The sequence below is a fragment of the Mus caroli genome, unplaced genomic scaffold (genome assembly GCF_978045245.1).
Source record: "Mus caroli unplaced genomic scaffold, Mus_caroli_1 scaffold_12, whole genome shotgun sequence".
NCBI classification, from domain to species: domain Eukaryota; kingdom Metazoa; phylum Chordata; class Mammalia; order Rodentia; family Muridae; genus Mus; species Mus caroli.
The window spans coordinates 38,517,676-38,545,309 of NW_028227267.1; the positions used below are offsets into that span (position 1 = coordinate 38,517,676).

Below are 27,634 nucleotides of genomic sequence, written 5' to 3' on the forward strand. Positions count from 1 at the left end.
TCCACAGCAAAGAACAGCTCCAAATAATCTCACCCCCACCCATTCTTTAAAGAAGGAAAATGTTGAAAAGATAGTCCTTAGGTCAGGGACAGGTCCAAGTGCGTGGGGCAAGTCTCAATTTTTGAAGGATCTGTTCAAATTTAGCCGTCCAATTCTGTATCTCCCAACGCTGCTCTCCCTTTGTTGTTGTCGCCCTGGGCATCACCACGATGAGGGACATCAGGATTCCCTTGGTCAGTCTGGATTTTTCGGGTGAGTCTTTCTGGTATCCAAAATGGGTTGTCTTCGTTCTGTGGAAAAACACAAACAGCTCCCCTGGATCTTATCAAAATAGGATCCGGTCCTTTCCATTTGTTACTTAAAACATCTTTCCATTTAACCATTTCTTTGGGCCTATCTGGCTCTGAACAATGACGTTCAGCCGCTGTATGGCCATGAGCATCAAGATTTAAAAAATTGAGTGTAAAGAGTGCCATAGACACAGACATTCTTGGTACTCGGGGTAGAGCCTCCTCGACTCCACCTTTCTGTTTCATTAGATAGGATTTGAGGGTGCGGTGTGCCCGCTCAATAATACCCTGTCCTTGGGGGTTGTATGGAAGTCCAGTCAGGTGGGTCACGTCCATCTGACGGCAGAACTGTTGGAATTTTTGAGATGTATAAGCTGGTCCATTATCAGTCTTAAGTAGTTTAGGTTTCCCCCAAGCACTCCATGCCTCAAGGCAATGTTGAATCACATGTGAGGCCTTTTCTCCGGTTAAAGGAGAGGCAAACATGATGCCAGAGCATGTGTCAATGGACACATGGAGATATTGAAGTTTTCCAAAGGAAGAAATGTGTGTAACATCCATTTGCCAGACCTGTAGAGGTCGAATACCACGTGGGTTAATTCCCACATGAGGAACTGGCAAAAGTTAATTGTCCAGTGGCTTCACCTGTTCGGGAGAGCGCCTTCCAGGCCTTAATAGCCGCGGAGGAAATTTGGGCATAAGCTCCCCAGTGATAATTTGTTTGATCAGCGGTATAAGCTCCCTGACCCGTTAACAGGTCAAAGGTCCAATCTCTCTGCTCTGGAGTCAAAGCGGCAGCATTTGCTCGGGCCTGCATTTGTGCAGCCTCTTGCCATAGTGCTCTCCATTCCATATATTTGCCTGCACTGGGGAGAGCGGCTTTTGCAATCATTTGCCAGTCGGCAGGAGTTAATGCCTCGCCAGCAAGCCTGTCTAACTGCACCAAGGTAAAATTAGCATTGGCTCCATATTTACGGACCGATTCGGCAAGCTCTTTAATCTGTGTATAATCTACCGGAGTGTGAACACGCCCACCCTCGGCTCCTTTAAAGACCGGAAATGCCTGTTGTATCTTCCTTTGTACCTCTCTTGAAATGAACGAGTCCGCGCACTGCCTCTCTGTGCACTGCCTCTCTGTGCAGGGCTGACGCACTACGCAGGGCGGGGGCTCCGCATAGGGCGGAGGTGCACTATGACTTTGAAGCCGACTGCCCGGAGGTTGAGCAGCAAGCTGGCCTTTGCCAGCCGCTTTTGGCTTCTTTCTTGACCTATAAGCTCGCATTTCTCTCTCATAACGAGCTGCTTCCTCCTCCAAGTCTGTTTCCTCAGAAGGGCTAATTTCTTCATCTGATTCACAGCTACTAAGAACTGGCTCTTTAAACTCGTCTCTTTTCTCCTCTTTCCTTCTAATCTCTCCCCAGGTATTTTTCCCTGACATTAACTTTTCCTCGGGTTCAAGACCCGTGGAAAGGCCTGTATACTTATTTGGTGCACAATGTTTCCTCTTTTTTCCTGCTCTCTCTCCCCGCTTTACTTCTGATAGACTGTCTTGAATTTTGTCCAGAATTCTCCACCCCACCTTAACCACTTGTTGACATATGAAAAGGAACAAAAAGGCTTTTAACACTAGAGAAAGTTCAAGACCAGACATACCTTGTAAAGCTGTAATGCGTCTCGCTGCAGTTCTGGTTCCGCTCCGTCCCCCAGCTGAAGAGTTCTGAATTCACACCGGATCCTTCTCAACAGTCTGTTTTGTGGGAACACTTCATTAACCGCTCCTTCCCCGTGATGTAGTAGCTCCCGGGTTTCAGCGCCATTTATTGCCCGCGCTTTTGTTCCCCCTGGTAAGAACACACTCAGGGCAACCGGAATCTTCTGCGGCACAAGCTTTATTGCTTACCCCTTCAGGAGCCAGTGGAGAAGAGAGCCAGAGAGAGAGAGAGAGAGATAGAGAGATCGATCAAATGGCAGAAACCCGTCCCTTTTATGGAGGACTGTCCTCCGCCTCGGACGTGTCGCTCCCTGATTGGCTGCAGCCCATCTGCCGGAGTTGTCTTCACGGGGAAGGCAGAGCACATGGGGTGGGAAACTACCCCGGTGCATGCACAGATGGTTTGATTACACGGGTGCCAGTGCCATTAGCGCCATCTTGTAATGGCGAATGTGAGGGCGGCTCCTTACAATAATACAAATAGATATGAACAAAATCCCACAAAATGCCACTTTAACAAAGTGTGCTCCAATGCCTCTATTGTCAGAGCACTCTTTAATAATTACTGGTATAGACCATCCAACGTTAGACAAAGTTAAAGGAGTCTACAAAACAACCACTATAGGAATGGAGTCTACATTTGATTGTGATTTAGCTATAAATTCAGCCTTTCCTAAATTTTATACAAGCACTTTGATACACACAGGGTTAGAAGGTGAAGCAGAGGGCAGGTGGTTTAACCTTACAACATTAACATGGGAAGAACTGGTGTATGACTATGAATATGGTGAATATGAGCCTGGAGAGGAAGAAGGAAAAGAGACCTCCTCACGTACAACAATACCAAACCCTTGTAAACCCAGTCCAAATATGAGCTGGACCCAATGTACAGAATTTGCTGCACCTTACCTTCTTCAGTGTGGCATAACCCCTCTACCTAAACCATGGGGAAATAGATGCCTGGGGAATTATATGACCATTTGTACCTAGAACTCCAGAGGACATGGAACCAGACAAATTGGCTCTGTGTAGCAGGCTTCCTGAACCTACTGTGGTTCGGCAAACTAAACTATTACCCTGAATTAAGATGGGCCACCAGGAGCTGGGCGTGGTGGCACATGCCTTTAATCCCAGTACTCAGGAGGAAGAGGTAGGCAGCCTGGTCTACATAGTGAGTTCCAGGACAGCCAGTGCTATACAGAGAAACCCTGTCTTGAAAAACCAAAAAAAAAAAAAAAAAAGATGGGCCACCAGAATAGAAACACAACAATGGCCCACTTGGCACTTGGGAAGACTAGATATTAGGCATGGCCCTGGGGATGGAACATTATAGACAACCACTAGTACTAACCAGCATCCTACCACAACCATGGCAGATACATGAACAAACACCAACACCCTTACGCACAATGTCAAAGGCAACACATGAATGCTTCTTGGTAGCTAGGGATATTCATGGATATCAGAATGGAGTAGAGAAAATGACACCAACGGAATCTCTTTAACTCTGTTTTATTAAACATAATAATTCTGTACTTTATTTAACTCTTTATGCTTAAATAAGGGCTAGGGAAACATAGTTTTCTTACTGTTCTGTATTCCATTAAACTCTAAAAATGTAACTCTTCATTGCTTGTGCCTTAATAAGCGCCAATATCTGGCAATGAACAAGTGCTGCTCAGCAGCAGGGGATTGAGTGAAAGGATTCTCTGCTGATGCTCCTTTCTCTGGTGAATCAGCCACAAGCCTCTCTGGCTACGCTGATTAACTCTTCCTGAACCAGACAGGAAGGAAAGGAAGAAAATTAAGATGCTTTGTGCAGGCAGATACACACCATCACATGTGCATTCAAACATTCACACACCCACACTCTGGCCAGGCCTGACCATCTGTCACAATCAACTCCACAAGTATTCATGCGTGCTTACATATATATATATATATATATATATATATATATATATATATATATATATATATTCATTCTACACGCTAACATGTAGACACACACACATACATATTTGGATGGATGGATGGATGGATGGATGGATGGATGGATGGATGGATGGATGGATGGGACAGAACTCCCCAAGCCAAACCATTCAACCAACAACTTAATTTCTTTTCTCTGGTCGTTTTATAACTTCTTAGACAAAAGTTCTTTAGAAATTACCTCAGAGATAAAATGCTACATTGAATTGGAGCTAGGGAAGAATGTTGATGTTAAGTTCAAAGCAGTGTTTCATTATAATATACTCATTAAAAGTTCAGAGCAATAGTTTTTACATGACCTTGTCTTATCATAGTGATACCTGTGACTTTATCCTTGGGCCGAAATTTTTCCCTTAAACACAGGATTGTTCCAACTCTATTTCTCTTTTTAGTGTGATTATGAAAGCTCATTGAATTTCTTACTGTGTAGCCTTTACTTACTTACTATCATGAGGACTGGGCACATTCTATTTTTGATTCTAGCTTTACTTCATCTCTCTAACAACTAAGACCATCTCTAAAAACTTACTTTCTAAAAATTATTTGAATCAAGTCAGGAATTCTATAGAATCATTATCTATTTGTCTAAATAGCATTACTACAAGACAGTACATCTTCATGGGTCTGCAGATATCTGCTCAAAGTGGTGGGTTATATATTTAATAATAACAGGAAGACCATATCAATAGCAGAAATCTTTCCTAAAAGGAAATTCTTTCCAGCCTTGCCAAGATAAGCAAATCCATCATAGATTTTAAGCCATGGTGAAATCATCTCAGGAAGATCACCTGATAGTTTTTAGCCTCTCCTAGGTGGCTCTCGGCAGAGTTGAAGTAAGGAAAAAGGTGTTTTATCTAATCAAAATGCCTATGCAATTGTCTTGTGGTAGGAAAGAGCTTCTTAAAGGCACAGAATAAAAGGAAATGTGTTTAAAGAAGGGTGAAGGTAGACACATATCATGGGAATTGTCGTGGACATGGAAATTCAAAAGCAGAAGAGAAACATGAGTTTCGAGGGTGCTCTTGGCAGGACAGTGTTCAAAAGAACCCAGGCTTTTGAGTTTGCATGCCAAACTGGTCCTGACCTGCTGCCCTGGGCATTCTGCTCTCTCCTTCAGACCTCCACTCTCCTGCCACCACTCCACCCACCTTCATCAAACAAGCAGATCCTGAACCATACAGGTTAGATACACACATACACACACACATACATCTTCCCTGCTCACTGAGTCCCCAGGAGCACCCCAAGCTGCCTTGGGCAGTCTGCTATCACTAGTTAACCTCCATTATCCCACTACTTCCATGCCCACCTTCGTAAGACCTGTAGAACCAGGACCATACAGATCTGCTCACACAGAACGATACAACACAAAGACATCCATCAGAAGCCTGCCATACAAGAACCATAGAGGTTAAGTCTACTCTCAATACCAATTACAACAGGAACATTCAAGGACCAAAGCTATCCAGATAGCAAAAGGCCCTCAAAAGAATACAGTCAACAAAAGCCAGGCGACTCTGGTTCTGGTGCTGGCTCTAGCTCCTCGGGCTCTGGCTCTGACTCTGGCTCTGGCTCCTCTGGCTCTGGCTCTGGCTCTGGCTCTGGCTCTGGCTCTGGCTCTGGCTCTGGCTCTGGCTCTGGCTCTGGCTCTGGCTCTGACTCTGGCTCTCTGGCTCTGGCTCTCTGGCTCTGGCTCTCTGGCTCTGGCTCTCAGGCTCTGACTCTCTGGCTCTGGCTCTCTGGCTCTGGCTCTGGCTCTGGCTCTGGCTCTGGCTCTGGCTCTGGCTCTGGCTCTGGCTCTGGCTCTGGCTCAGGCTCAGGCTCAGGCTCAGGCTCTGCCTCTGGCTCTGGATCTGGGGGCTCTGGGGGCTCTGGCTCCTCTGGCTCCTCTGGCTCTGGCTCCTCTGGCGACTCTGGTTCTGGTTCTGGTACTGGCTCTAGTTCCTCTGGCTCTGGCTCTGGCTCTGGCTCTGGCTCTGGCTCTGGCTCTGGCTCTGGCTCTGGCTCTGGCTCTGGCTCTGGCTCTGGCTCTGGCTCCTCTGGCTCTGGCTCCTCTGGCACTGGCTCCTCTGGCTCTAGCTCTGGCTACTGTGGCTCTGGCTCTGGCTCTGGCTCTGGCTCTCTGGCTCTGGCTCTCTGGCTCTGGCTCTCTGGCTCTGGCTCTGGCTCTGGCTCCTATGGCTCTTGCTCTGGCTCCTCTGGCTCTGGCTCTATCTCTGGCTTGGCTCTCTGGCTCTGGCACTGGCTCTGGCTCTCTGGCTCTGGCTCTCTGGCTCTGGCTCTCTGGCTCTCTGGCTCTCTGGCTCTCTGGCTCTCTGGCTCTCTGGCTCTCTGGCTCTCTGGCTCTCTGGCTCTCTGGCTCTCTGGCTCTCTATCTGGCTCTCTGGCTCCCTGGCTCTCTGGCTCTCTGGTTATCTGGCTCTCTGGCTCTCTGGATTTCTGGCTCACTGACCATCTGGCTCTGGTACTCTGACTCTGGTTCTCTGGTTCTAACTCTCTGGCTCTGGCTCTGGCTCTGGCTCTGGCTCTGGATCTGGCTCTGGCTCTGGCTATGGCTATGGCTATGGCTATGGCTATGGCTATGGCTATGGCTATGGCTATGGCTATGGCTCTAGCTCTGGCTCTGGTTCTGGATCCTATGGCTCCTCAGCTCCTATGGCTCCTCTGGCTCTGGCTCTTCTGGCGACTCTGGTTCTGGTTCTAGTGCTAACTCTAACTCCTCTGGCTCTGGCTCTGGCTCTGGCTCTGGCTCTGGCTCTGGCTCTGGCTCTGGCTCTGGCTCTGGCTCTGGCTCTGGCTCAGGCTCCGGCTCTGGCTCTGGCTCTGGCTCTGGCTCTGGCTCTGGCTCTGGCTCTGACTGTAGCTCCTCTGGCTCTGGCTCTGGCTGTGGCTCCTCTGGCTCTGGCTCCTCTGGCTCTGGCTCCTCTGGCTCTGGCTCTGGCTCTAGCTTTGGCTCTGGCTTTGGCTCTGGCTCTGGCTCTGGCTCTCTGGCTCTGGCTCTCTGGCTCTCTGGCTCTCTGGCTCTCTGCCTCTCTGCCTCTCTGCCTCTCTGGCTCTCTGGCTCTCTGCCTCTCTGCCTCTCTGCCTCTCTGCCTCTCTGCCTCTCTGCCTCTCTGCCTCTCTGCCTCTGACTTTCTGGTTCTGACTCTCTGGCTCTGTCTCTGGCTCTGATTCTGGCTCTGGCTCTGACTCTGATTCTGGCTCTGGCTCTGACTCTGATTCTGGCTCTGGCTCTGACTCTGGCTTCTCTGGCTCCTTTGGCACATCTGGCTCTCTGCCTCTCTGGCTCTGATTCTGGCTCTGGCTCTCTGGCTCTCTGGCTCTCTGGCTCTCTGGCTCTCTGGCTCTCTGGCTCTCTGGCTCTCTGGCTCTCTGGCTCTCTGGCTCTCTGGCTCTCTGGCTCTCTGGCTCTCTGGCTCTCTGGCTCTGACATTGCGGTTCTGACTCTCTGGCTCTGGCTCTGGCTCTCTGGCTCTCTGGCTCTCTGGCTCTCTGGCTCTCTGCCTCTGACTTTGCGGTTCTGACTCTCTGGTTCTGGCTCTGGCTCTGGCTCTGGCTCTGGCTCTGGCTCTGGCTCTGGCTCTGGCTCTGGCTCTGGCTCTGGCTCTGGCTCTGGCTCTGGCTCTGGCTCTGGCTCTGGCTCTGGCTCTGGCTCCTCTGGCTCTGGCCCTGGCTCGGGCTACTCTGGCAGCTCTGGAGGCTCTGGCATCTCTGGCGGATCTGGCGGCTCTGGCAGCTCTGGCAGCTATGGCAGCTCTGGCTCCTCTGGCTCCTCTGGTTCTGGCTCTGGCTCTTTCTCTAGCATTGGCTCTCTGGCTCTCTGATTCTCTGGCTCTGACTCTGGCTCTAGCTCCTCTGGCTCTGTGCCCTCTAGGTCTTGCTCTGGCTCTGGCTCTGGCTCTGGCTCTGGCTCTGGCTCTGGCTCTGGCTCTGGCTCTGGCTCTGGCTCTGGCTCTGGCTCTGGCTCTGGCTCTGGCTCTAGCTCTGGCACTGGATCAGGATCTGGCTCTGGCTTCTCTGGCCCCTCTGGCTCCTCTGGCTCTCTGGCTCTCTGGCTCTGGCTCTCTGGCTCAGGCTCTCTGGATCTGATTCTGGCTCTGGCTCTGGCTCTGTCTCTGACTGTGCTCTGGCTCTGGCTCTGGTTCTGGCTCTGGCTCTGGCTCTGGCTCTGGCTCTGGCTCTGGCTCCTCTGGCTCTGGCCCTGGCTGTGGCTACTCTGGCAGCTCTGGCGGCTCTGGTGGCTCTGGCGGCTCTGGCAGCTCTGGCGCCTATGGCAGCTCTGGCTCCTCTGGCTCCTCTGGTTCTGGCTCTGGCTCTTTCTCTGACATTGGCTCTCTGGCTCTCTGATTCTCTGGCTCTGGATTGGCTCTAGCTCCTCTGGCTCTGTGCCCTCTAGGTCTTGCTCTGGCTCTGGCTCTCCCTCTGGCTCTGGATCTGGCTATGGCTCTGGCTCTCTGGCTCTCTGGTACTCTGGCTCTCTGGCTCTCTGGCTCTCTGGCTCTCTGGCTCTCTGGCTCTCTGGCTCTCTGGCTCTCTGGCTCTCTGGCTCTCTGGCTCTCTAGGTCTCTGACTCTCTGGCTCTCTGGCTCTCTGCCTCTCTGGCTCTCTGGTTCTCTGGCTCTCTGGCTCTCGGGCTCTCGGGCTCTCGGGCTCTCGGGCTCTCTGGCTCTCTTGCTCTCTGGCTCTGGCTCTGGATCCTCTGTCGACTCTGGTTCTGGTTCTGGTGCTGGCTCTAACTCCTCTGGCTCTGGCTCTGGCTCTGGCTCTGGCTCTGGCTCTGGCTCTGGCTCTGGCTCTGGCTCTGGCTCTGGCTCTGGCTCTGGCTCTGGCTCTGGCTCTGGCTCTGGCTCTGGCTCTGGCTCTGGCTCTGGATCTGGCTCTGGCTCTGGCTCTGGCTCTGGCTGTTGCTCCTCTGGCTCTGGCTCTGGCTGTGGCTCCTCTGGCTCTGGCTCCTCTGGCTCTGGCTCCTCTGGCTCTGGCTCTGGCTCTAGCTCTGGCTCTGGCTCTGGCTTTGGCTCTGGCTCTGGCTCTGGCTCTCTGGCTCTGCCTCTCTGCCTCTCTGCCTCTCTGCCTCTGACTTACTGGTTCTGACTCTCTGGCTCTGGCTCTGGCTCTAATTCTGGCTCTGTCTCTGACTCTTGCTTCTCTGGCTCCTTTGGGTCCTCTGGCTCTCTGGCTCTGATTCTGGCTCTGGCTCTGGCTCTCTGGCTCTCGGGATCTCTGGCTCTCTGGCTCTCTGGCTCTCTGGCTCTCTGCCTCTCTGCCTCTCTGCCTCTCTGCCTCTCTGCCTCTCTGCCTCTGACTTTGCAGTTCTGACTCTCTGGCTCTGGCTCAGGCTCTGGCTCTGGCTCTGGCTCTGGCTCTGGCTCTGGCTCTGGCTCTGGCTCTGGCTCTGGCTCTGGCTCTGGCTCTGGCTCTGGATCAGGATCTGGCTCTGGCTTCTCTGGCCCCTCTGGCTCCTCTGGCTCTCTGGCTCTCTGGCTCTGGCTCTCTGGCTCAGGCTAACTGGATCTGATTCTGGCTCTGGCTCTGTCTCTGACTGTCCTCTGTCTCTGTCTCTGTCTCTGGCTCTGGCTCTGGCTCTGGCTCTGGCTCCTCTGGCTCTGGCCCTAGCTCGGGCTACTCTGGCAGCTCTGGAGGCTCTGGCGTCTCTGGCGGATCTGGCGGCTCTGGCAGCTCTGGAAGCTTTGGCAGCTCTGGCTCCTCTGGCTCCTCTGGTTCTGGCTCTGGCTCTTTCTCTAGCATTGGCTCTCTGGCTCTCTGATTCTCTGGCTCTGGCTCTGGCTCTAGCTCCTCTGGCTCTGAGCACTCTAGGTCTTGCTCTGGCTCTGGCTCTCCCTCTGGCTCTGGCTCTGGCTCTGGCTCTGGCTCTCTGGCTCTCTGGCTCTCTGGTTCTCTGGCTCTCTGGCTCTCTGGCTCTCTGGCTCTCTGGCTCTCTGGCTCTCTAGGTCTCTGACTCTCTGTCTCTCTGGCTCTCTGCCTCTCTGCCTCTCTGGATCTCTGGTTCTCTGGCTATCTGGCTCTCGGGCTCTCGGGCTCTCGGGCTCTCGGGCTCTCGGGCTCTCGGGCTCTCTGGCTCTCTTGCTCTCTGGCTCTGGCTCTGGATCCTCTGTCGACTCTGGTTCTGGTTCTGGTGCTGGCTCTAGCTCCACTGGCTCTGGCTCTGGCTCTGGCTCTGGCTCTGGCTCTGGCTCTGGCTCTGGCTCTGGCTCTGGCTCTGGCTCTGGCTCTGGCTCTGGCTCTGGCTCTGGCTCTGGCTGTTGCTCCTCTGGCTCTGGCTCTGGCTGTGGCTCCTCTGGCTCTCTGGCTCTCTGGCTCTCTGGCTCTCTGGCTCTCTGGCTCTCTGGCTCTCTGGCTCTCTGGCTCTCTGGCTCTCTGGCTCTCTGGCTCTCTGGCTCTCTGGCTCTCTGGCTCTCTGGCTCTGGCTCTCTGGCTCAGGCTCTCTGGATCTGATTGTGGCTCTGGCTATGGCTCTGTCTCTGACTGTGCTCTGGCTCTGGCTCTGGCTCTGGCTCTGGCTCTGGCTCTGGTTCTGGCTCTGGTTCTGGCTCTGGTTCTGGCTGTTGCTCCTCTGGCTCTGGCTCTGGCTGTGGCTCCTCTGGCTCAGGCTCTCTGGATCTGATTCTGGCTCTGGCTCTGTCTCTGACTGTGCTCTGGCTCTGGCTCTGGCTCTGGCTCTGGCTCTGGCTCTGGCTCTGGCTCTGGCTCTGGCTCTGGCTCTGGCTCTGGCTCTGGCTCTGGCTGTAGCTCCTCTGGCTCAGGCTCTAGCTCTGGCTCTGGCTCTGGCTTTGGCTCTGGCTCTGGCTCTCTGGCTCTGCCTCTATGCCTCTCTGCCTTTCTGCCTCTCTGCCTCTCTGCCTCTCTGCCTCTCTGCCTCTCTGCCTCTCTGCCTCTCTGCCTCATTGCCTCTGACTTTCTGGTTCTGACTCTCTGGCTCTGGCTCTGGCTCTGGCTCTGGCTCTGATTCTGGCTCTGGCTCTGACTCTGGCTTCTCTGGCTCCTTTGGCACCTCTGGCTCTCTGCCTCTCTGGCTCTGATTCTGGCTCTGGCTCTGGCTCTCTGGCTCTCCGGCTCTCTGGCTCTCTGGCTCTCTGGCTCTCTGGCTCTCTGGCTCTCTGGCTCTCTGGCTCTCTGGCTCTCTGGCTCTCTGGCTCTCTGGCTCTCTTGCTCTCTGGCTCTCTGGCTCTCTGGCTCTCTACCTCTGACTTTGCGGTTCTGACTCTCTGGCTCTGGCTCTGGCTCTGACTCTGGCTCTGGCTCTGGCTCTGGCTCTGGATCAGGATCTGGCTCTGGCTTCTCTGGCCCCTCTGGCTCCTCTGGCTCTCTGGCTCTCTGGCTCTGGCTCTCTGGCTCAGGCTCTCTGGATCTGATTCTGGCTCTGGCTCTGGCTCTAGCTCTGGCTCTGGCTCTGGCTCTGGCTCTGGCTCTGGCTCTGGCTCTGGCTCTGGCTCTGGCTCTGGCTCTGGCTCTGGCTCTGGCTCTGGCTCCTCTGGCTCTGGCCCTGGCTCTGGCTACTCTGGCAGCTCTGGCGGCTCTGGCAGCTCTGGCGGCTCTGGCGGCTCTGGCGGCTCTGCCGGCTCTGGCAGCTCTGGCAGCTCTGGCGGCTATGGCAGCTCTGGCTCCTCTGGCTCCTCTGGTTCTGGCTCTGGCTCTTTCTCTGGCATTGGCTCTCTGGCTCTCTGATTCTCTGGCTCTGGCTCTGGCTCTAGCTCCTCTGGCTCTGTGCCCTCTAGGTCTTGCTCTGGCTCTGGCTCTGGCTCTGGCTCTGGCTCTCTGGCTCTCTGGCTCTCTGGTTCTCTGGCTCTCTGGCTCTCTGGCTCTCTGGATCTCTGGCTCTCTGGCTCTCTGGCTCTCTGGCTCTCTGGCTCTCTGGCTCTCTGCCTCTGACATTGCGGTTCTGACTCTCTGGCTCTGGCTCTGGCTCTCTGGCTCTCTGGCTCTCTGGCTCTCTGGCTCTCTGGCTCTCTGGCTCTCTGGCTCTCTGCCTCTGACTTTGCGGTTCTGACTCTCTGGCTCTGGCTCTGGCTCTGGCTCTGGCTCTGGCTCTGGCTCTGGCTCTGGCTCTGGCTCTGGCTCTGGCTCTGGCTCTGGCTCTGGCTCTGGCTCTGGCTCTGACTCTGGCTCTGGATCAGGATCTGGCTCTGGCTTCTCTGGCCCCTCTGGCTCCTCTGGCTCTCTGGCTCTCTGGCTCTGGCTCTCTGGCTCAGGCTCTCTGGATCTGATTCTGGCTCTGGATCTGGCTCTGTCTCTGACTGTGCTCTGGCTCTGGCTCTGGCTCTGGCTCTGGCTCTGGCTCTGGCTCTGGCTCTGGCTCTGGCTCCTCTGGCTCTGGCCCTGGATCTGGCTACTCTGGCAGCTCTGGCGGCTCTGGCGGCTCTGGCAGCTCTGGCGCCTATGGCAGCTCTGGCTCCTCTGGCTCCTCTGGTTCTGGCTCTGGCTCTTTCTCTGGCATTGGCTCTCTGGCTCTCTGATTCTCTGGGGCTCTGGCTCTGGCTCTAGCTCCTCTGGCTCTGTGCCCTCTAGGTCTTGCTCTGGCTCTGGCTCTGGCTCTGGCTCTGGCTCTGGCTCTGGCTTCTCTGGCTCCTTTGGCTCCTCTGGCTCTCTGGTTCTCTGGCTCTGATTCTGGCTCTGGCTCTGGCTCTCTGGCTCTCTGGCTCTCTGGATCTGATTCTGGCTCTGGCTCTGGCTGTTGCTCTTCTGGCTCTGGCTCTGGCTGTGGCTCCTCTGGCTCTGGCTCCTCTGGCTCTGGCTCCTCTGGCTCTGGCTCTGGCTCTAGCTCTGGCTCTGGCTCTGGCTTTGGCTCTGGCTCTCTGCCTCTCTGCCTCTCTGCCTCTCTGCCTCTGACTTACTGGTTCTGACTCTCTGGCTCTGGCTCTGGCTCTGGCTCTAATTCTGGCTCTGTCTCTGACTCTTGCTTCTCTGGCTCCTTTGGGTCCTCTGGCTCTCTGGCTCTGATTCTGGCTCTGGCTCTGGCTCTCTGGCTCTCGGGATCTCTGGCTCTCTGGCTCTCTGCCTCTCTGCCTCTCTGCCTCTCTGCCTCTCTGCTTCTGACTTTGCAGTTCTGACTCTCTGGCTCTGGCTCTGGCTCTGGCTCTGGCTCTGGCTCGGGCTCGGGCTCTGGCTCTGGATCAGGATCTGGCTCTGGCTTCTCTGGCCCCTCTGGCTCCTCTGGCTCTCTGGCTCTCTGGCTCTGACTCTCTGGCTCAGGCTCTCTGGATCTGATTCTGGCTCTGGCTCTGTCTCTGACTGTCCTCTGTCTCTGTCTCTGTCTCTGTCTCTGTCTCTGTCTCTGGCTCTGGCTCTGGCTCTGGCTCTGGCTCTGGCTCTGGCTCCTCTGGCTCTGGCCCTGGCTCGGGCTACTCTGGCAGCTCTAGAGGCTCTGGCGTCTCTGGCGGATCTGGCGGCTCTGGCAGCTCTGGCAGCTATGGCAGCTCTGGCTCCTCTGGCTCCTCTGGTTCTGGCTCTGGCTCTTTCTCTAGCATTGGCTCTCTGGCTCTCTGATTCTCTGGCTCTGGCTCTGGCTCTGGCTCTGGCTCTAGCTCCTCTGGCTCTCTGCCCTCTAGGTCTTGCTCTGGCTCTGGCTCTGGCTCTGGCTCTGGCTCTGGCTCTGGCTCTGGCTCTGGCTCTGGCTCTGGCTCTAGCTCTGGCACTGGATCAGGATCTGGCTCTGGCTTCTGGCCCCTCTGGCTCCTCTGGCTCTCTGGCTCTCTGGCTCTGGCTCTCTGGCTCAGGCTCTCTGGATCTGATTCTGGCTCTGGCTCTGGCTCTGGCTCTGTCTCTGACTGTGCTCTGGCTCTGGCTCTGGCTCTGGCTCTGGCTCTGGCTCTGGCTCTGGCTCTGGCTCTGGCTCTGGCTCTGGCTCCTCTGGCTCTGGCCCTGGCTGTGGCTACTCTGGCAGCTCTGGCGGCTCTGGTGGCTCTGGCGGCTCTGGCAGCTCTGGCGCCTATGGCAGCTCTGGCTCCTCTGGCTCCTCTGGTTCTGGCTCTGGCTCTTTCTCTGGCATTGGCTCTCTGGCTCTCTGATTCTCTGGCTCTGGATTGGCTCTAGCTCCTCTGGCTCTGTGCCCTCTAGGTCTTGCTCTGGCTCTGGCTCTCCCTCTGGCTCTGGCTCTGGCTCTGGCTCTGGCTCTCTGGCTCTCTGGCTCTCTGGTACTCTGGCTCTCTGGCTCTCTGGCTCTCTGGCTCTCTGGCTCTCTGGCTCACTGGCTCTCTAGGTCTCTGACTCTCTGGCTCTCTGGCTCTCTGGCTCTCTGGCTCTCTGCCTCTCTGGCTCTCTGGTTCTCTGGCTCTCTGGCTCTCGGGCTCTCGGGCTCTCGGGCTCTCGGGCTCTCTGGCTCTCTTGCTCTCTGGCTCTGGCTCTGGATCCTCTGTCGACTCTGGTTCTGGTTCTGGTGCTGGCTCTAACTCCTCTGGCTCTGGCTCTGGCTCTGGCTCTGGCTCTGGCTCTGGCTCTGGCTCTGGCTCTGGCTCTGGCTCTGGCTCTGGCTCTGGCTGTTGCTCCTCTGGCTCTGGCTCTGGCTGTGGCTCCCCTGGCTCTGGCTCCTCTGGCTCTGGCTCCTCTGGCTCTGGCTCTGGCTCTGGCTCTAGCTCTGGCTCTGGCTCTGGCTTTGGCTCTGGCTCTCGCTCTGGCTCTCTGGCTCTGCCTCTCTGCCTCTCTGCCTCTCTGCCTCTCTGCCTCTGACTTACTGGTTCTGACTCTCTGGCTCTGGCTCTGGCTCTAATTCTGGCTCTGTCTCTGACTCTTGCTTCTCTGGCTCCTTTGGGTCCTCTGGCTCTCTGGCTCTGATTCTGGCTCTGGCTCTGGCTCTCTGGCTCTCGGGATCTCTGGCTCTCTGGCTCTCTGGCTCTCTGCCTCTCTGCCTCTCTGCCTCTCTGCCTCTCTGCCTCTGACTTTGCAGTTCTGACTCTCTGGCTCTGGCTCAGGCTCTGGCTCTGGCTCTGGCTCTGGCTCTGGCTCTGGCTCTGGCTCTGGCTCTGGCTCTGGCTCTGGATCAGGATCTGGCTCTGGCTTCTCTGGCCCCTCTGGCTCCTCTGGCTCTCTGGCTCTCTGGCTCTGGCTCTCTGGCTCAGGCTAACTGGATCTGATTCTGGCTCTGGCTCTGTCTCTGACTGTCCTCTGTCTCTGTCTCTGGCTCTGGCTCTGGCTCTGGCTCTGGCTCTGGCTCCTCTGGCTCTGGCCCTAGCTCGGGCTACTCTGGCAGCTCTGGAGGCTCTGGCGTCTCTGGCGGATCTGGCGGCTCTGGCAGCTCTGGAAGCTTTGGCAGCTCTGGCTCCTCTGGCTCCTCTGGTTCTGGCTCTGGCTCTTTCTCTAGCATTGGCTCTCTGGCTCTCTGATTCTCTGGCTCTGGCTCTGGCTCTAGCTCCTCTGGCTCTGAGCACTCTAGGTCTTGCTCTGGCTCTGGCTCTCCCTCTGGCTCTGGCTCTGGCTCTGGCTCTGGCTCTGGCTCTGGCTCTCTGGCTCTCTGGCTCTCTGGTTCTCTGGCTCTCTGGCTCTCTGGCTCTCTGGCTCTCTGGCTCTCTGGCTCTCTGGCTCTCTAGGTCTCTGACTCTCTGTCTCTCTGGCTCTCTGCCTCTCTGCCTCTCTGGCTCTCTGGTTCTCTGGCTCTCTGGCTCTCTGGCTCTCTAGGTCTCTGACTCTCTGTCTCTCTGGCTCTCTGCCTCTCTGCCTCTCGGGCTCTCGGGCTCTCTGGCTCTCTTGCTCTCTGGCTCTGGCTCTGGATCCTCTGTCGACTCTGGTTCTGGTTCTGGTGCTGGCTCTAGCTCCTCTGGCTCTGGCTCTGGCTCTGGCTCTGGCTCTGGCTCTGGCTCTGGCTCTGGCTCTGGCTCTGGCTCTGGCTCTGGCTCTGGCTGTTGCTCCTCTGGCTCTGGCTCTGGCTGTGGCTCCTCTGGCTCTCTGGCTCTCTGGCTCTCTGGCTCTCTGGCTCTCTGGCTCTCTGGCTCTCTGGCTCTCTGGCTCTCTGGCTCTCTGGCTCTCTGGCTCTCTGGCTCTGGCTCTCTGGCTCAGGCTCTCTGGATCTGATTGTGGCTCTGGCTATGGCTCTGTCTCTGACTGTGCTCTGGCTCTGGCTCTGGCTCTGGCTCTGGCTCTGGCTCTGGCTCTGGCTCTGGCTCTGGCTCTGGCTCTGTCTCTGGCTCTGGTTCTGGCTCTGGCTCTGGCTGTTGCTCCTCTGGCTCTGGCTCTGGCTGTGGCTCCTCTGGCTCAGGCTCTCTGGATCTGATTCTGGCTCTGGCTCTGGCTCTGACTGTACACTGGCTCTGGCTCTGGCTCTGGCTCTGGCTCTGGCTCTGGCTCTGCTCTGGCTCTGGCTCTGGCTCTGGCTCTGGCTCTGGCTCTGGCTCTGGCTCTGGCTGTAGCTCCTCTGGCTCTGGCTCTAGCTCTGGCTCTGGCTCTGGCTTTGGCTCTGGCTCTGGCTCTCTGGCTCTGCCTCTATGCCTCTCTGCCTTTCTGCCTCTCTGCCTCTCTGCCTCTCTGCCTCTCTGCCTCTCTGCCTCTCTGCCTCTCTGCCTCTCTGCCTCTCTGCCTCATTGCCTCTGACTTTCTGGTTCTGACTCTCTGGCTCTGGCTCTGGCTCTGATTCTGGCTCTGGCTCTGACTCTGGCTTCTCTGGCTCCTTTGGCACCTCTGGCTCTCTGCCTCTCTGGCTCTGATTCTGGCTCTGGCTCTGGCTCTGTGGCTCTCTGGCTCTCTGGCTCTCTGGCTCTCTGGCTCTCTGGCTCTCTGGCTCTCTGGCTCTCTGGCTCTCTGGCTCTCTGGCTCTCTGGCTCTCTGGCTCTCTGGCTCTCTGGCTCTCTGGCTCTCTGGCTCTTTGGCTCTCTGGCTCTCTGGTTCTCTGGCTCTCTGGCTCTGGCTCTCTGGCTTTGGCTCTGGCTCTGGCTCTGGCTCTGCTCTGGCTCTGGCTCTGGCTCCTCTCGCTCTGGCTCCTCTGGCTCCTCTGGCTCCTCTAGCTCTGGCTCTGGCTCCTCTGGCTCCTCTGGATCCTCTGGCTCTGGCTCTGGCTCCTCTGGCTCCTCTGGCTCTGCCTCCTCTTGCTCTGGTTCTGGCTCTGGATCTGGCTCCTCTGGCGGCTCTGGCGGCTCTGGCTCCTCTTGTTTAGGCTCTGATTCTGGCTCTGGCTCTCTGGCTCTCTGGCTCTGCTCTGGCTCTGGATCTGGCTCCTCTGGCTCTGGCTCCTCTGGCTCCTCTGGCTCCTCTGGCTCCTCTGGCTCCACTAGCTCTGGCTCCTCTGGCTCCTCTGGCTTTGGCTCTGGCTCCTCTGGCTCCTCTGTCTCCTCTGGCTCCTCTGGCTCCTCGGGCTCCTCTGGCTTTGGCTCTGGCTCCTCTGGCTCCTCTGGCTCCTCTGGCTCCTCTGGCTCCTCTCGCTCCTCTCGCTCCTCTCGCTCCTCTCGCTCCTCTCGCTCCTCTCGCTCCTCTGGTGGCTCTGGCTTGTCTCGCTCCTCTCGCTCCTCTGGTTCTGGCTCTGGCTCTGGCTCTCGCTCTGGCTCTGGCTCTGGCTCTCTGACTCTCTGGCTCTCTGTCTCTCTGGTTCTCTGGCTCTCTGACTCTCTGGCTCTCTGGCTCCCTGGCTCTCTGGCTCTCTGGCTCTCTGGCTCTCTGGCTCTCTGGCTCTCTGGCTCTCTGGCTCTCTGGCTCTCTGGCTCTCTGGCTCTTTGGCTCTCTGGCTCTCTAGCTCTCTGGCTCTCTGGCTCTGATTCTGGCTCTGGCTCTGGCTCTCTGGCTCTCTGGCTCTCTGGCTCTCTGGCTCTCTGGCTCTCTGGCTCTCTGGCTCTCTGCCTCTGACTTTCCGGTTCTGACTCTCTGGCTCTGGCTCTGGCTCTGGCTCTGGCTCTGGCTCTGGCTCTGGCTCTGGCTCTGGCTCTGGAACAGGATCTGGCTCTGGCTTCTCTGGCCCCTCTGGCTCCTCTGGCTCTCTGGCTCTCTGGCTCTGGCTCTCTAGATCTAATTCTGGCTCTGGCTCTGTCTCTGTCTCTGACTGTGCTCTGGCTCTGGCCCTAGCTCTGGCTCTGGCTCTGGCTCTGGCTCTGGCTCTGGCTCTGGCTCTGGCTCTGGCTCTGGCTCTGGCTCTGGCTCTGGCTCTGGCTCTGGCTCTGGCTCTGGCTCTGGCGCTGGCGCTGGCTCTGGCTCTGGCGCTTGCTCTGGCTCTGGCTGTAGCTCCTCTGGCTCTGGCTCTGGCTGTGGCTCCTCTGGCTCTGGCTCCTCTGTTTCTGGCTCCTCTGGCTCTGGCTCTGGCTCTAGCTCAGGCTCTGGCTCTGGCTTTGGCTCTGGCTCTGGCTCTGCCTCTCTGGCTCTGCCTCTCTGCCTCTCTGCTTCTCTGCCTCTCTACCTTTCTGCCTCTCTGCCTCTCTGCCTCTCTGCCTCTCTGCCTCTCTGCCTCTCTGCCTCTCTGCCTCTCTGCCTCTGACTTTCTGCTTCTGACTCTCTGGCTCTGGCTCTGGCTCCTACCCTGGCTTCTCTGGCTCCTTTGGCTCCTCTGGCTCTCTGGCTCTCTGGCTCTGATTCTGGCTCTGGCTCTGGCTCTCTGCCTCTCTGCCTCTCTGCCTCTCTGCCTCTCTGCCTCTCTGCCTCTCTGCCTCTCTGCCTCTCTGCCTCTCTGCCTCTCTGCCTCTGACTTTGCAGTTCTGACTCTCTGGCTCTGGCTCTGGCTCTGGCTCTGGCTCTGGCTCTGGCTCTGGCTCTGGCTCTGGCTCTGGCTCTGGCTCTGGCTCTGGCTCTGGCTCTGGCTCTGGCTCTGGCTCTGGATCAGGATCTGGCTCTGGCTTCTCTGGCCCCTCTGGCTCCTCTGGCTCTCTGGCTCTCTGGCTCTGGCTCTCTGGTTCAGGCTCTCTGGATCTGATTCTGGCTCTGGCTCTGACTCTGACTCTGACTGTGCTCTGGCTCTGGCTCTGTCTCTGGCTCCTCTGGCTCTGGCCCTGGCTCTGGCTACTCTGGCATGTCTGGAGGCTCTGTCGGCTCTGGCGGCTCTGGCAGCTCTGGAGGCTATGGCAGCTCTGGCTCCTCTGGCTCCTCTGGTTCTGGCTCTGGCTCTTTCTCTGGCATTGGCTCTCTGGCTCTCTGATTCTCTGGCTCTGGCTCTGGCTCTAGCTCCTCTGGCTCTGTGCCCTCTAGGTCTTGCTCTGGCTCTGGCTCTCACTCTGGCTCTGGCTCTGGCTCTGGCTCTGGCTCTGGCTCTGGCTCTGGCTCTCTGGCTCTCTGGCTCTCTGGTTCTCTGGCGCTCTGGCTCTCTGGCTCTCTGGCTCTCTGGCTCTCTGGCTCTCTGGCTCTCTGGCTCTCTGGCTCTCTGGCTCTCTGGCTCTGGATCCTCTGTCGACTCTGGTTCTGGTTCTGGTTCTGGTGCTGGCTCTAGCTCCTCTGGCTCTGGCTCTGGCTCTGGCTCTGGCTCTGGCTCTGACTCTGGCTCTGGCTCTGGCTCTGGCTCTGGCTCTGGCTCTGGCTCTGGCTCTGGCTCTGGTGCTGGCTCTGGCTCTGGCTCTGGCTCTGGCTCTGGCTCCTCTGGCTCTGGCTCCTCTGGCTCCTCTGGCTCCTCTAGCTCTGGCTCTGGCTCCTCTGGCTCCTCTGGCTCTGGCTCTGGCTCCTCTGGCTCCTCTGGCTCCTCTGGCTCCTCTGGCTCCTCTGGCTCCTCTGGCTCCTCTGGCTCCTCTGGCGGCTCTGGCTCCTTTCGCTCCTCTGGCTCCTCTGGTTCTGGCTCTGGCTCTGGCTCTCGCTCTGGCTCTGGCTCTGGCTCTCTGACTCTCTGGCTCTCTGGCTCTCTGGTTCTCTGGATCTCTGACTCTCTGGCTCTCTGGCTCTCTGACTCTCTGTCTCTCTGTCTCTCTGGCTCTCTAGCTCTCTGGCTCTCTGGCTCTGATTCTGGCTCTGGCTCTGGCTCTGGCTCTGGCTCTCTGGCTCTCTGGCTCTCTGGCTCTCTGGATCTCTGGCTCTCTGGCTCTCTGCCTCTGACTTTCCGGTTCTGACTCTCTGGCTCTGGCTCTGGCTCTGGCTCTGGAACAGGATCTGGCTCTGGCTTCTCTAGCCCCTCTGGCTCCTCTGGCTCTCTGGCTCTCTGGCTCTGGCCCTCTGGCTCTGGCTCTCTGGATCTGATTCTGGCTCTGGCTCTGGCTCTGACTGTGCTCTGGCTCTGGCTCTGGCTCTGCCTCTTGCTCTGGCTCTGGCTCTGGCTCTGGCTCTGGCTCTGGCTCTGGCTCTGGCTCTGGCTCTGGCTACTCTGGCTATGGCCCTGGCTCTGGCTACTCTGGCGGCTGTGGCGGCTCTGGCGGCTGTGGCAGCTCTGGCGGCTCTGGCGGCACTGGCAGCTCTGGCGGCTCTAATGGCTCTGGCAGCTCTGGCGGCTCTGGTTCTCTGGCTCCTCTGGTTCTGGCTCTGGATCTTTCTCTGGCATTGGCTCTCTAGCTCTCTGATTCTCTGGCTCTGCCTCTGGCTCTGTGCCCTCTAGGTCTTGCTCTGGCTCTGGCTCTGGCTCTGGCTCTGGCTCTGGCTCTGGCTCTGGCTCTCTGGCTCTCTGGCTCTCTGGCTCTCTGGCTCTCTGGCTCTCTGGCTCTCTGGCTCTCTGGCTCTCTGGCTCTCTGGATCTGATTCTGGCTCTGGCTCTGGCTGTTGCTCCTCTGGCTCTGGCTCTGGCTGTGGCTCTGGCTCCTCTGGCTCTGGCCCTGGCTCTGGCTACTCTGGCGGCTCTGGCGACTCTGGCGGCTCTGGCGGCTCTTGCGGCTCTGGTGGCTCTGGCGGCTCTGGTGGCTCTGGCAGCTCTGGTGGCTCTGGCGGCTCTGGCTCCTCTGGCTCCTCTGGTTCTGGCTCTGGCTCTTTCTCTGGCATTGGCTCTCTAGCTCTCTGATTCTCTGGCTCTGCCTAGGCTCTAGCTCCTCTGGCTCTGTGCCCTCTAGGTCTTGCTCTGGCTCTGGCTCTGGCTCTCTGGCTCTCTGGCTCTCTGGCTCTCTGGCTCTCTGGCTCTCTGGCTCTCTGGCTCTCTGGCTCTCTGGCTCTCTGGCTCTCTGGCTCTCTGGCTCTCTGGCTCTCTGGCTCTCTGGCTCTCTACCTCTGACTTTGCGGTTCTGACTCTCTGGCTCTGGCTCTGGCTCTGGCTCTGGCTCTGGCTCTGGCTCTGGCTCTGGATCAGGATCTGGCTCTGGCTTCTCTGGCCCCTCTGGCTCCTCTGGCTCTCTGGCTCTCTGGCTCTGGCTCTCTGGCTCAGGCTCTCTGGATCTGATTCTGGCTCTGGCTCTGGCTCTAGCTCTGGCTCTGGCTCTGGCTCTGGCTCTGGCTCTGGCTCTGGCTCTGGCTCTGGCTCTGGCTCTGGCTCTGGCTCTGGCTCTGGCTCTGGCTCTGGCTCCTCTGGCTCTGGCTCTGGCTGTGGCTCCTCTGGCTCTGGCTCCTCTGTTTCTGGCTCCTCTGGCTCTGGCTCTGGCTCTAGCTCAGGCTCTGACTCTGGCTTTGGCTCTGGCTCTGGCTCTGCCTCTCTGGCTCTGCCTCTCTGCCTCTCTGCTTCTCTGCCTCTCTACCTTTCTGCCTCTCTGCCTCTCTGCCTCTCTGCCTCTCTGCCTCTCTGCCTCTCTGCCTCTCTGCCTCTCTGCCTCTCTGCCTCTCTGCCTCTCTGCCTCTGATTTTCTGGATCTGACTCTCTGGTTCTGGCTCTGGCTCCTACTCTGGCTTCTCTGGCTCCTTTGGCTCCTCTGGCTCTCTGGCTCTCTGGCTCTGATTCTGGCTCTGGCTCTGGCTCTCTGGCTCTCTGGCTCTCTGCCTCTCTGCCTCTCTGCCTCTCTGCCTCTCTGCCTCTCTGCCTCTCTGCCTCTCTGCCTCTCTGCCTCTCTGCCTCTCTGCCTCTCTGCCTCTCTGCCTCTGACTTTGCAGTTCTGACTCTCTGGCTCTGGCTCTGGCTCTGGCTCTGGCTCTGGCTCTGGCTCTGGCTCTGGCTCTGGCTCTGGCTCTGGCTCTGGCTCTGGCTCTGGCTCTGGCTCTGGATCAGGATCTGGCTCTGGCTTCTCTGGCCCCTCTGGCTCCTCTGGCTCTCTGGCTCTCTGGCTCTGGCTCTCTGGTTCAGGCTCTCTGGATCTGATTCTGGCTCTGGCTCTGACTCTGACTCTGACTGTGCTCTGGCTCTGGCTCTGGCTCTGGCTCTGGCTCTGGCTCTGGCTCTGGCTCTGGCTCTGGCTCTGGCTCTGGTTCCTCTGGCTCTGGCCCTGGCTCTGGCTACTCTGGCAGCTCTGGCGGCTCTGGCGGCTCTGGCGGCTCTGGCAGCTCTGGAGGCTATGGCAGCTCTGGCTCCTCTGGCTCCTCTGGTTCTGGCTCTGGCTCTTTCTCTGGCATTGGCTCTCTGGCTCTCTGATTCTCTGGCTCTGGCTCTGGCTCGAGCTCCTCTGGCTCTGTGCCCTCTAGGTCTTGCTCTGGCTCTGGCTCTCTCTCTGGCTCTGGCTCTGGCTCTGGCTCTGGCTCTGGCTCTGGCTCTCTGGCTCTCTGGCTCTCTGGCTCTCTGGCTCTCTGGCTCTCTGGCTCTCTGGCTCTCTGGCTCTCTGGCTCTCTGGCTCTCTGGCTCTCTGGCTCTCTGGCTCTGGATCCTCTGTCGACTCTGGTTCTGGTTCTGGTGCTGGCTCTAGCTCCTCTGGCTCTGGCTCTGGCTCTGGCTCTGGCTCTGGTTCTGGCTCTGGCTCTGGTTCTGGCTCTGGCTCTAGCTCCTCTGGCTCTGGCTCCTCTGGCTCCTCTGGCTCCTCTAGCTCTGGCTCTGGCTCCTCTGGCTCCTCTGGCTCTGGCTCTGGCTCCTCTGGCTCCTCTGGCTCCTCTGGCTCCTCTGGCTCCTCTGGCTCCTCTGGCGGCTCTGGCTCCTTTCGCTCCTCTGGCTCCTCTGGTTCTGGCTCTGGCTCTGGCTCTGGCTCTGGCTCTGGCTCTGGCTACTCTGGCTATAGCCCTGGCTCTGGCTACTCTGGCGGCTGTGGCGGCTGTGGCGGCTCTGGCGGCTCTGGCGGCTCTGGCGGCTCTGGCGGCTCTAATGGCTCTGGCGGCTCTGGCGGCTCTGGTTCTCTGGCTCCTCTGGTTCTGGCTCTGGCTCTTTCTCTGGCATTGGCTCTCTAGCTCTCTGATTCTCTGGCTCTGCCTCTGGCTCTGTGCCCTCTAGGTCTTGCTCTGGCTCTGGCTCTGGCTCTCTGGCTCTCTGGCTCTCTGGCTCTCTGGCTCTCTGGCTCTCTGGCTCTCTGGCTCTCTGGCTCTCTGGCTCTCTGGCTCTCTGGCTCTCTGGCTCTCTGGCTCTCTGGTTCTCTGTCTCTCAGGCTCTGGCTCTCTGGCTCTGTCTCTCTGGCTCTGGCTCTGGCTCTGCTCTGGCTCCTCTGGCTCCTATGGCTCTGGCTCTTGCTCCTCTGGCTCCTTTGGCTCTGGCTCCTCTGGCTCCTCTGGCTCCTCTAGCTCTGGCTCTGGCTCCTCTGGCTCCTCTGGTTCTGGCTCTGGCTCTTTCTCTGGCATTGGCTCTCTAGCTCTCTGATTCTCTGGCTCTGCCTCTGGCTCTGTGCCCTCTAGGTCTTGCTCTGGCTCTGGCTCTGGCTCTGGCTCTGGCTCTCTGTCTCTCTGTCTCTCTGGCTCTCTGGCTCTCTGGCTCTCTGGCTCTCTGGCTCTGGATCCTCTGGCGACTCTGGTTCTGGTTCTGGTGCTGGCTCTAGCTCCTCTGGCTCTGGCTCTGGCTCTGGCTCTGGCTCTGGTTCTTCTCTGGCTCTGATTCTGGCTCTTCTGGCTCTGGCTCTGGCTCCTATGGTTCTTGCTCTGGCTCCTCTGGCTCTGGCTCTGGTTCTGGTTCTGGCTCTGGCTCTGGCTCTGGCTCTGGCTCTGGCTCTGGCTCTGGCTCTGGCTCTGGCTCTGGCTCTGGCTCTGGCTCCCCTGGCTCTGGCTCCTCTGGCAGCTCTGGCGGCTCTGGCTCCTCTGGTTCTGGCTCTGGCTCTCTGGCTCTCTGGCTCCTTGGCTCTCTGGCTCTGGATCCTCTGGCGACGCTGGTTCTGGTTCTGGTGCTGGCTCTAGCTCCTCTGGCTCTGGCTCTGGCTCTGGATCTGGCTCCCCTGTCTCTGGCTCTGGCTCCTCTCGCTCTGGCCCTGGCTCTGTCTCCTCTGGCAGCTCTGGCGGCTCTGGATCCTCTGGTTATGGCTCTAGCTCTCTGGATCTCTGGCTCTCTGGCTCTCTGGCTCTCTGGCTCTCTGGCTCTCTGGCTCTCTGGCTCTCTGGCTCGTTGGCTCTCTAGCTCTCTGGTTCTCTGTCTCTCAGGCTCTGGCTCTCTGGCTCTGTCTCTCTGGCTCTGGCTCTGGCTCTGCTCTGGCTCCTCTGGCTCCTCTGGCTCTTGCTCTTGCTCCTCTGGCTCCTCTGGCTTTGGCTCCTCTTGCTCTGGTTCTGGCTCTGGCTCTTGCTCCTCTGGCTCCCCTGGCTCTGGCTCTGGCTCCTCTCGCTCTGGCCCTGGCTCTGTCTCCTCTGGCGGCTCTGGCGGCTCTGGCTCCTCTGGTTTTGGCTCTGGCTCTGGCTCTGCCTCTCTGGCTCTCTGGCTCTGGCTCTCTGGCTCTAGCTCTGGCTCTGTCTCCTCTGGCTCTGACTCTGGCTCCTCTGGCTCTGTCTCTGTCTCTGTCTCTGGCTCTGGCTCCTCTGGCTCCTCTGGCTCCTCTAGCTCCTCTGGCTCCTCTGGCTCCTCTGGCTCCTCTGGCGGCTCTGGCTCCTCTCGCTCCTCTGGCTCCTCTGGTTCTGGCTCTGGCTCTGGCTCTGGCTCTGGCTCTGGCTCTGGCTCTGGCTCTGGCTCTCTGACTCTCTGTCTCTCTGTCTCTCTGGTTCTCTGGCTCTCTGGCTCTCTGACTCTCTGGCTCTCTGGCTCTCTGGCTCTCTGGCTCTCTGGCTCTCTGGCTCTCTGGCTCTCTGGCTCTCTGGCTCTCTGGCTCTCTGGCTCTCTGACTCGCTGGCTCTCTGGCTCTCTGGTTCTCTGGCTCTGGCTCTGGCTCTGGCTCTGGCTCTGGCTCTGGCTCTGGCTTCTCTGGCTCTGGCTCTGGCTCCTCTGGCTCTGGCTCCTCTGGCTCTGGCTCCTCTGGCTCTGGCTCTGGCTCCTCTGGCTCCTCTGGCTCCTCTGGCTCCTCTGGCTCTGGCTCCTCTGGCTCCTCTGGCTCCCCTGCCTCTCTATCCTCTGGCTCCTCTGCCTCTCTCTCCTCTGGCTCATCTGGCTCCTCTGGCTCCTCTGGTTCCTCTGGCGACACTGCCGACTCTGGCCACTCTGGCTCTGACTCCTCTGGCGTCTCTGGTTCTGGTTCTTGTTCTGGCTCTGACTCTGGCTCTGGCTCTGGCTCCTCTGTCTCTGTCTCTGTCTCCTCTGTCTCCTCTGTCTCCTCTGTCTCCTCTGTCTCCTCTGTCTCCTCTGGCTCCTCTGGCTCCTCTGGCTCCTCTGGCTCCTCTGACTCTTCTGGCTCCTCTGGCTCTGGCTCTTCTGGGTGCTCTGGTTCTGGTTCTGGTTCTGCCCCTGGCCCTGTTCCTGCCCCTGCCTCTGCCTAATACTTCTTTGGTTTCTCCACCATGCCTGCTCATTTCTAGAACAACTCAACTGTTCTTACTTAGTTATAATTGTATGTAATTATTCATATTATTTTTAAATTCACTATAAAAAGTAGTTGGTTTGCTGTTGTGTTTTCCTATCCCTTAGTTTCTGTCCCTCTCTTTCCCCTGCAGCCCTTCCTCTACACACTCCTTGTTAAGCTTTACCTCCTTCCTTTTACTTTCATACCATATGCATTCTTTGCTCTCATTTCCCACTTCTACTTCTGTAAAATTCCTTCTTTTCCTGATTGTCTCCTTTTTTATGATCTGGTATGCATTCCCACATGCAGATGTATTCATACATACATACATACATACATACATACATACATACAAATTTACATATCATTTGGATGAGACGGAAAATTTTACCTTTCTGAATCTGGCTAATTTTGATTACACAATGGCTTCCAGTTCTATTCTTTTCCTGAAATGTCATGAGTTCATTGGTTTTTTGTTCAGAGTGAGTAAAACTCCATTGCACAATGGGCCTCAATTTTTAACCCCACTACTGAGGGTGGGCATCTGCTATGTTTTTATTTTATACCTATTATGAACAGAAGCACATCTATCTTGTACAAACATAAGCATGAGAGTGACACATGTTAACTGTGGGTTCTTACTTTCTCTATTTTCTCCTATGACCTTCCAGGTGTCAAGATCAAAGATGTTCCAGCTTAGGAGCCTTGTTGTCTTGTGCAGCCTACTCATTCAGACCCTAGAGTCACCTTTGGGTAATATTAGAAACAACCTTCTATAATTTGGATATTCTGAATTCTGTATCTGGAAGCTAGTCAATGAACATGCCACCAGCTAGCTAATCGCTAGAGTAACCCTAGTAAACACTCCATCTGCAATACTATAGTCTGCTGGGAGGGAGCAGTATTACTTTTTATGGCTGGCTTATGGAGAACTGTGCAGTCATTCAATACCTGCCTCATTCTCTTGGCATTTTAGAAATAAACAGTCCAATGACATTATATCCTAATACAGTCATGCCAATATATGAACAGGATATATTCTTTAAAATGGGATTTTGAATTTTTAATAAGTATGCACATCTTAATCAGTGGTAGCTGTTGCCAAGCCTGTGGTAACCTGTCTCCAACTTTAACTGGCTTACCATTAACAGAGATGAGAGGATATAACTTGTTTTACTTTGCATTTCTGTAATTTTAACAACTCTATTATTTTCATATATTTACTACTGGTTCATATAATTGAAGTAAAGTGTGGTGTCTAAATGGATAGAATATATTTTCATAGACTTTTCTTTCTAAATTGATCTGTGTTGACTGGCTGGAAATGAAGGCATCAATCCACCCGACTTATATGTCTTTAAGTCCCCCATAGTCTGTATAATTTCACCTGTTTTCTGCTGTAGAGGAATTGGGCTAACTGAAAAACAGTTCTTACTGAAACACTAAAACTCTGTGAATGCTGCCTTCAAACCTTGTTACTATTTGGGCAACTTTCAAGAATGAAGAAAGGAACCATCCTCTTATCCTAGAGCTGGTGGAGCAAAGCAAAGAAAAAATGGTGTCAAGTTCAAGGTTACCAATGGAGTTGTGTGGTGAGATGAAGGTATGTAAGCAATGCTAGCTAAGGTGGCTTTCTCTACACAATTATAAGAGGTAGATTCTCTTGGCTGTAGTGTTATTCTAAATACACCTGTTCTATTAAAACTGTTTAAGATTTGATTTGATTTGATTTGATTTGATTTGATTTGATGTGTGTGTGTGTATATGTGTATGTCAGTGGGTGTCCTCAGAAGCCAAAAGTCAGTATCAGATCCCCTGGGTTTACAGATGGTAAAGAGTCACTCAACGTGGGTGCTAGGAATGGAATTCAAATTCTCTGCAGGAGTAGCAAACACTCTTAACTTCTGAATCATCTCACCAGTCTCACTACTACACTGAAACTACACATGGTATATGGTCATACATGAGTGTTTTTCTTAAAAATCGGGAAAGTCTATATGTATGTTTATATGTATGTATGAGTGTGTGTGTGTAATATATGTATATATGTAAATCAAACAGCCTTAATGGAGGACATGGAATCTTTTCAACAGTACTTTAAGACACTCAAAACAGAACATGAAAGCATTATAACAGAAACA

At 56.4% G+C, this 27,634-nt stretch overlaps 1 protein-coding gene and 2 pseudogenes across 1 annotated transcript; all 3 read right to left on the bottom strand.

The window, feature by feature from the left end:
* Positions 1-5,490: 5,490 nt before the first annotated feature.
* On the bottom strand, positions 5,491-15,033 carry LOC147001793 (uncharacterized; the record flags this gene model as incomplete). The annotated part of the gene is given in 27 exon segments (XM_085828855.1): positions 5,491-6,047; positions 6,488-6,542; positions 6,701-6,998; positions 7,172-7,241; positions 7,483-7,674; positions 7,876-8,070; positions 8,114-8,204; positions 8,613-9,028; positions 9,086-9,157; positions 9,311-9,466; positions 9,534-9,869; positions 10,079-10,288; positions 10,390-10,434; positions 10,478-10,603; positions 10,641-10,799; positions 10,921-10,986; positions 11,214-11,291; positions 11,351-11,788; positions 11,991-12,116; positions 12,649-12,912; positions 13,060-13,140; positions 13,277-13,351; positions 13,445-13,660; positions 13,777-13,881; positions 14,073-14,120; positions 14,336-14,617; positions 14,898-15,033. Coding segments are annotated over 27 exon segments (4,893 nt in total), but the record flags the coding sequence as incomplete, so codon positions are not given.
* A 25-nt stretch (positions 15,034-15,058) lies between these two features.
* On the bottom strand, positions 15,059-17,896 carry LOC147001794 (uncharacterized; annotated as a pseudogene).
* Positions 17,897-17,928: 32 nt separating this feature from the next.
* On the bottom strand, positions 17,929-25,721 carry LOC147001795 (uncharacterized; annotated as a pseudogene).
* Between the last annotated feature and the right edge of the window lie 1,913 nt (positions 25,722-27,634).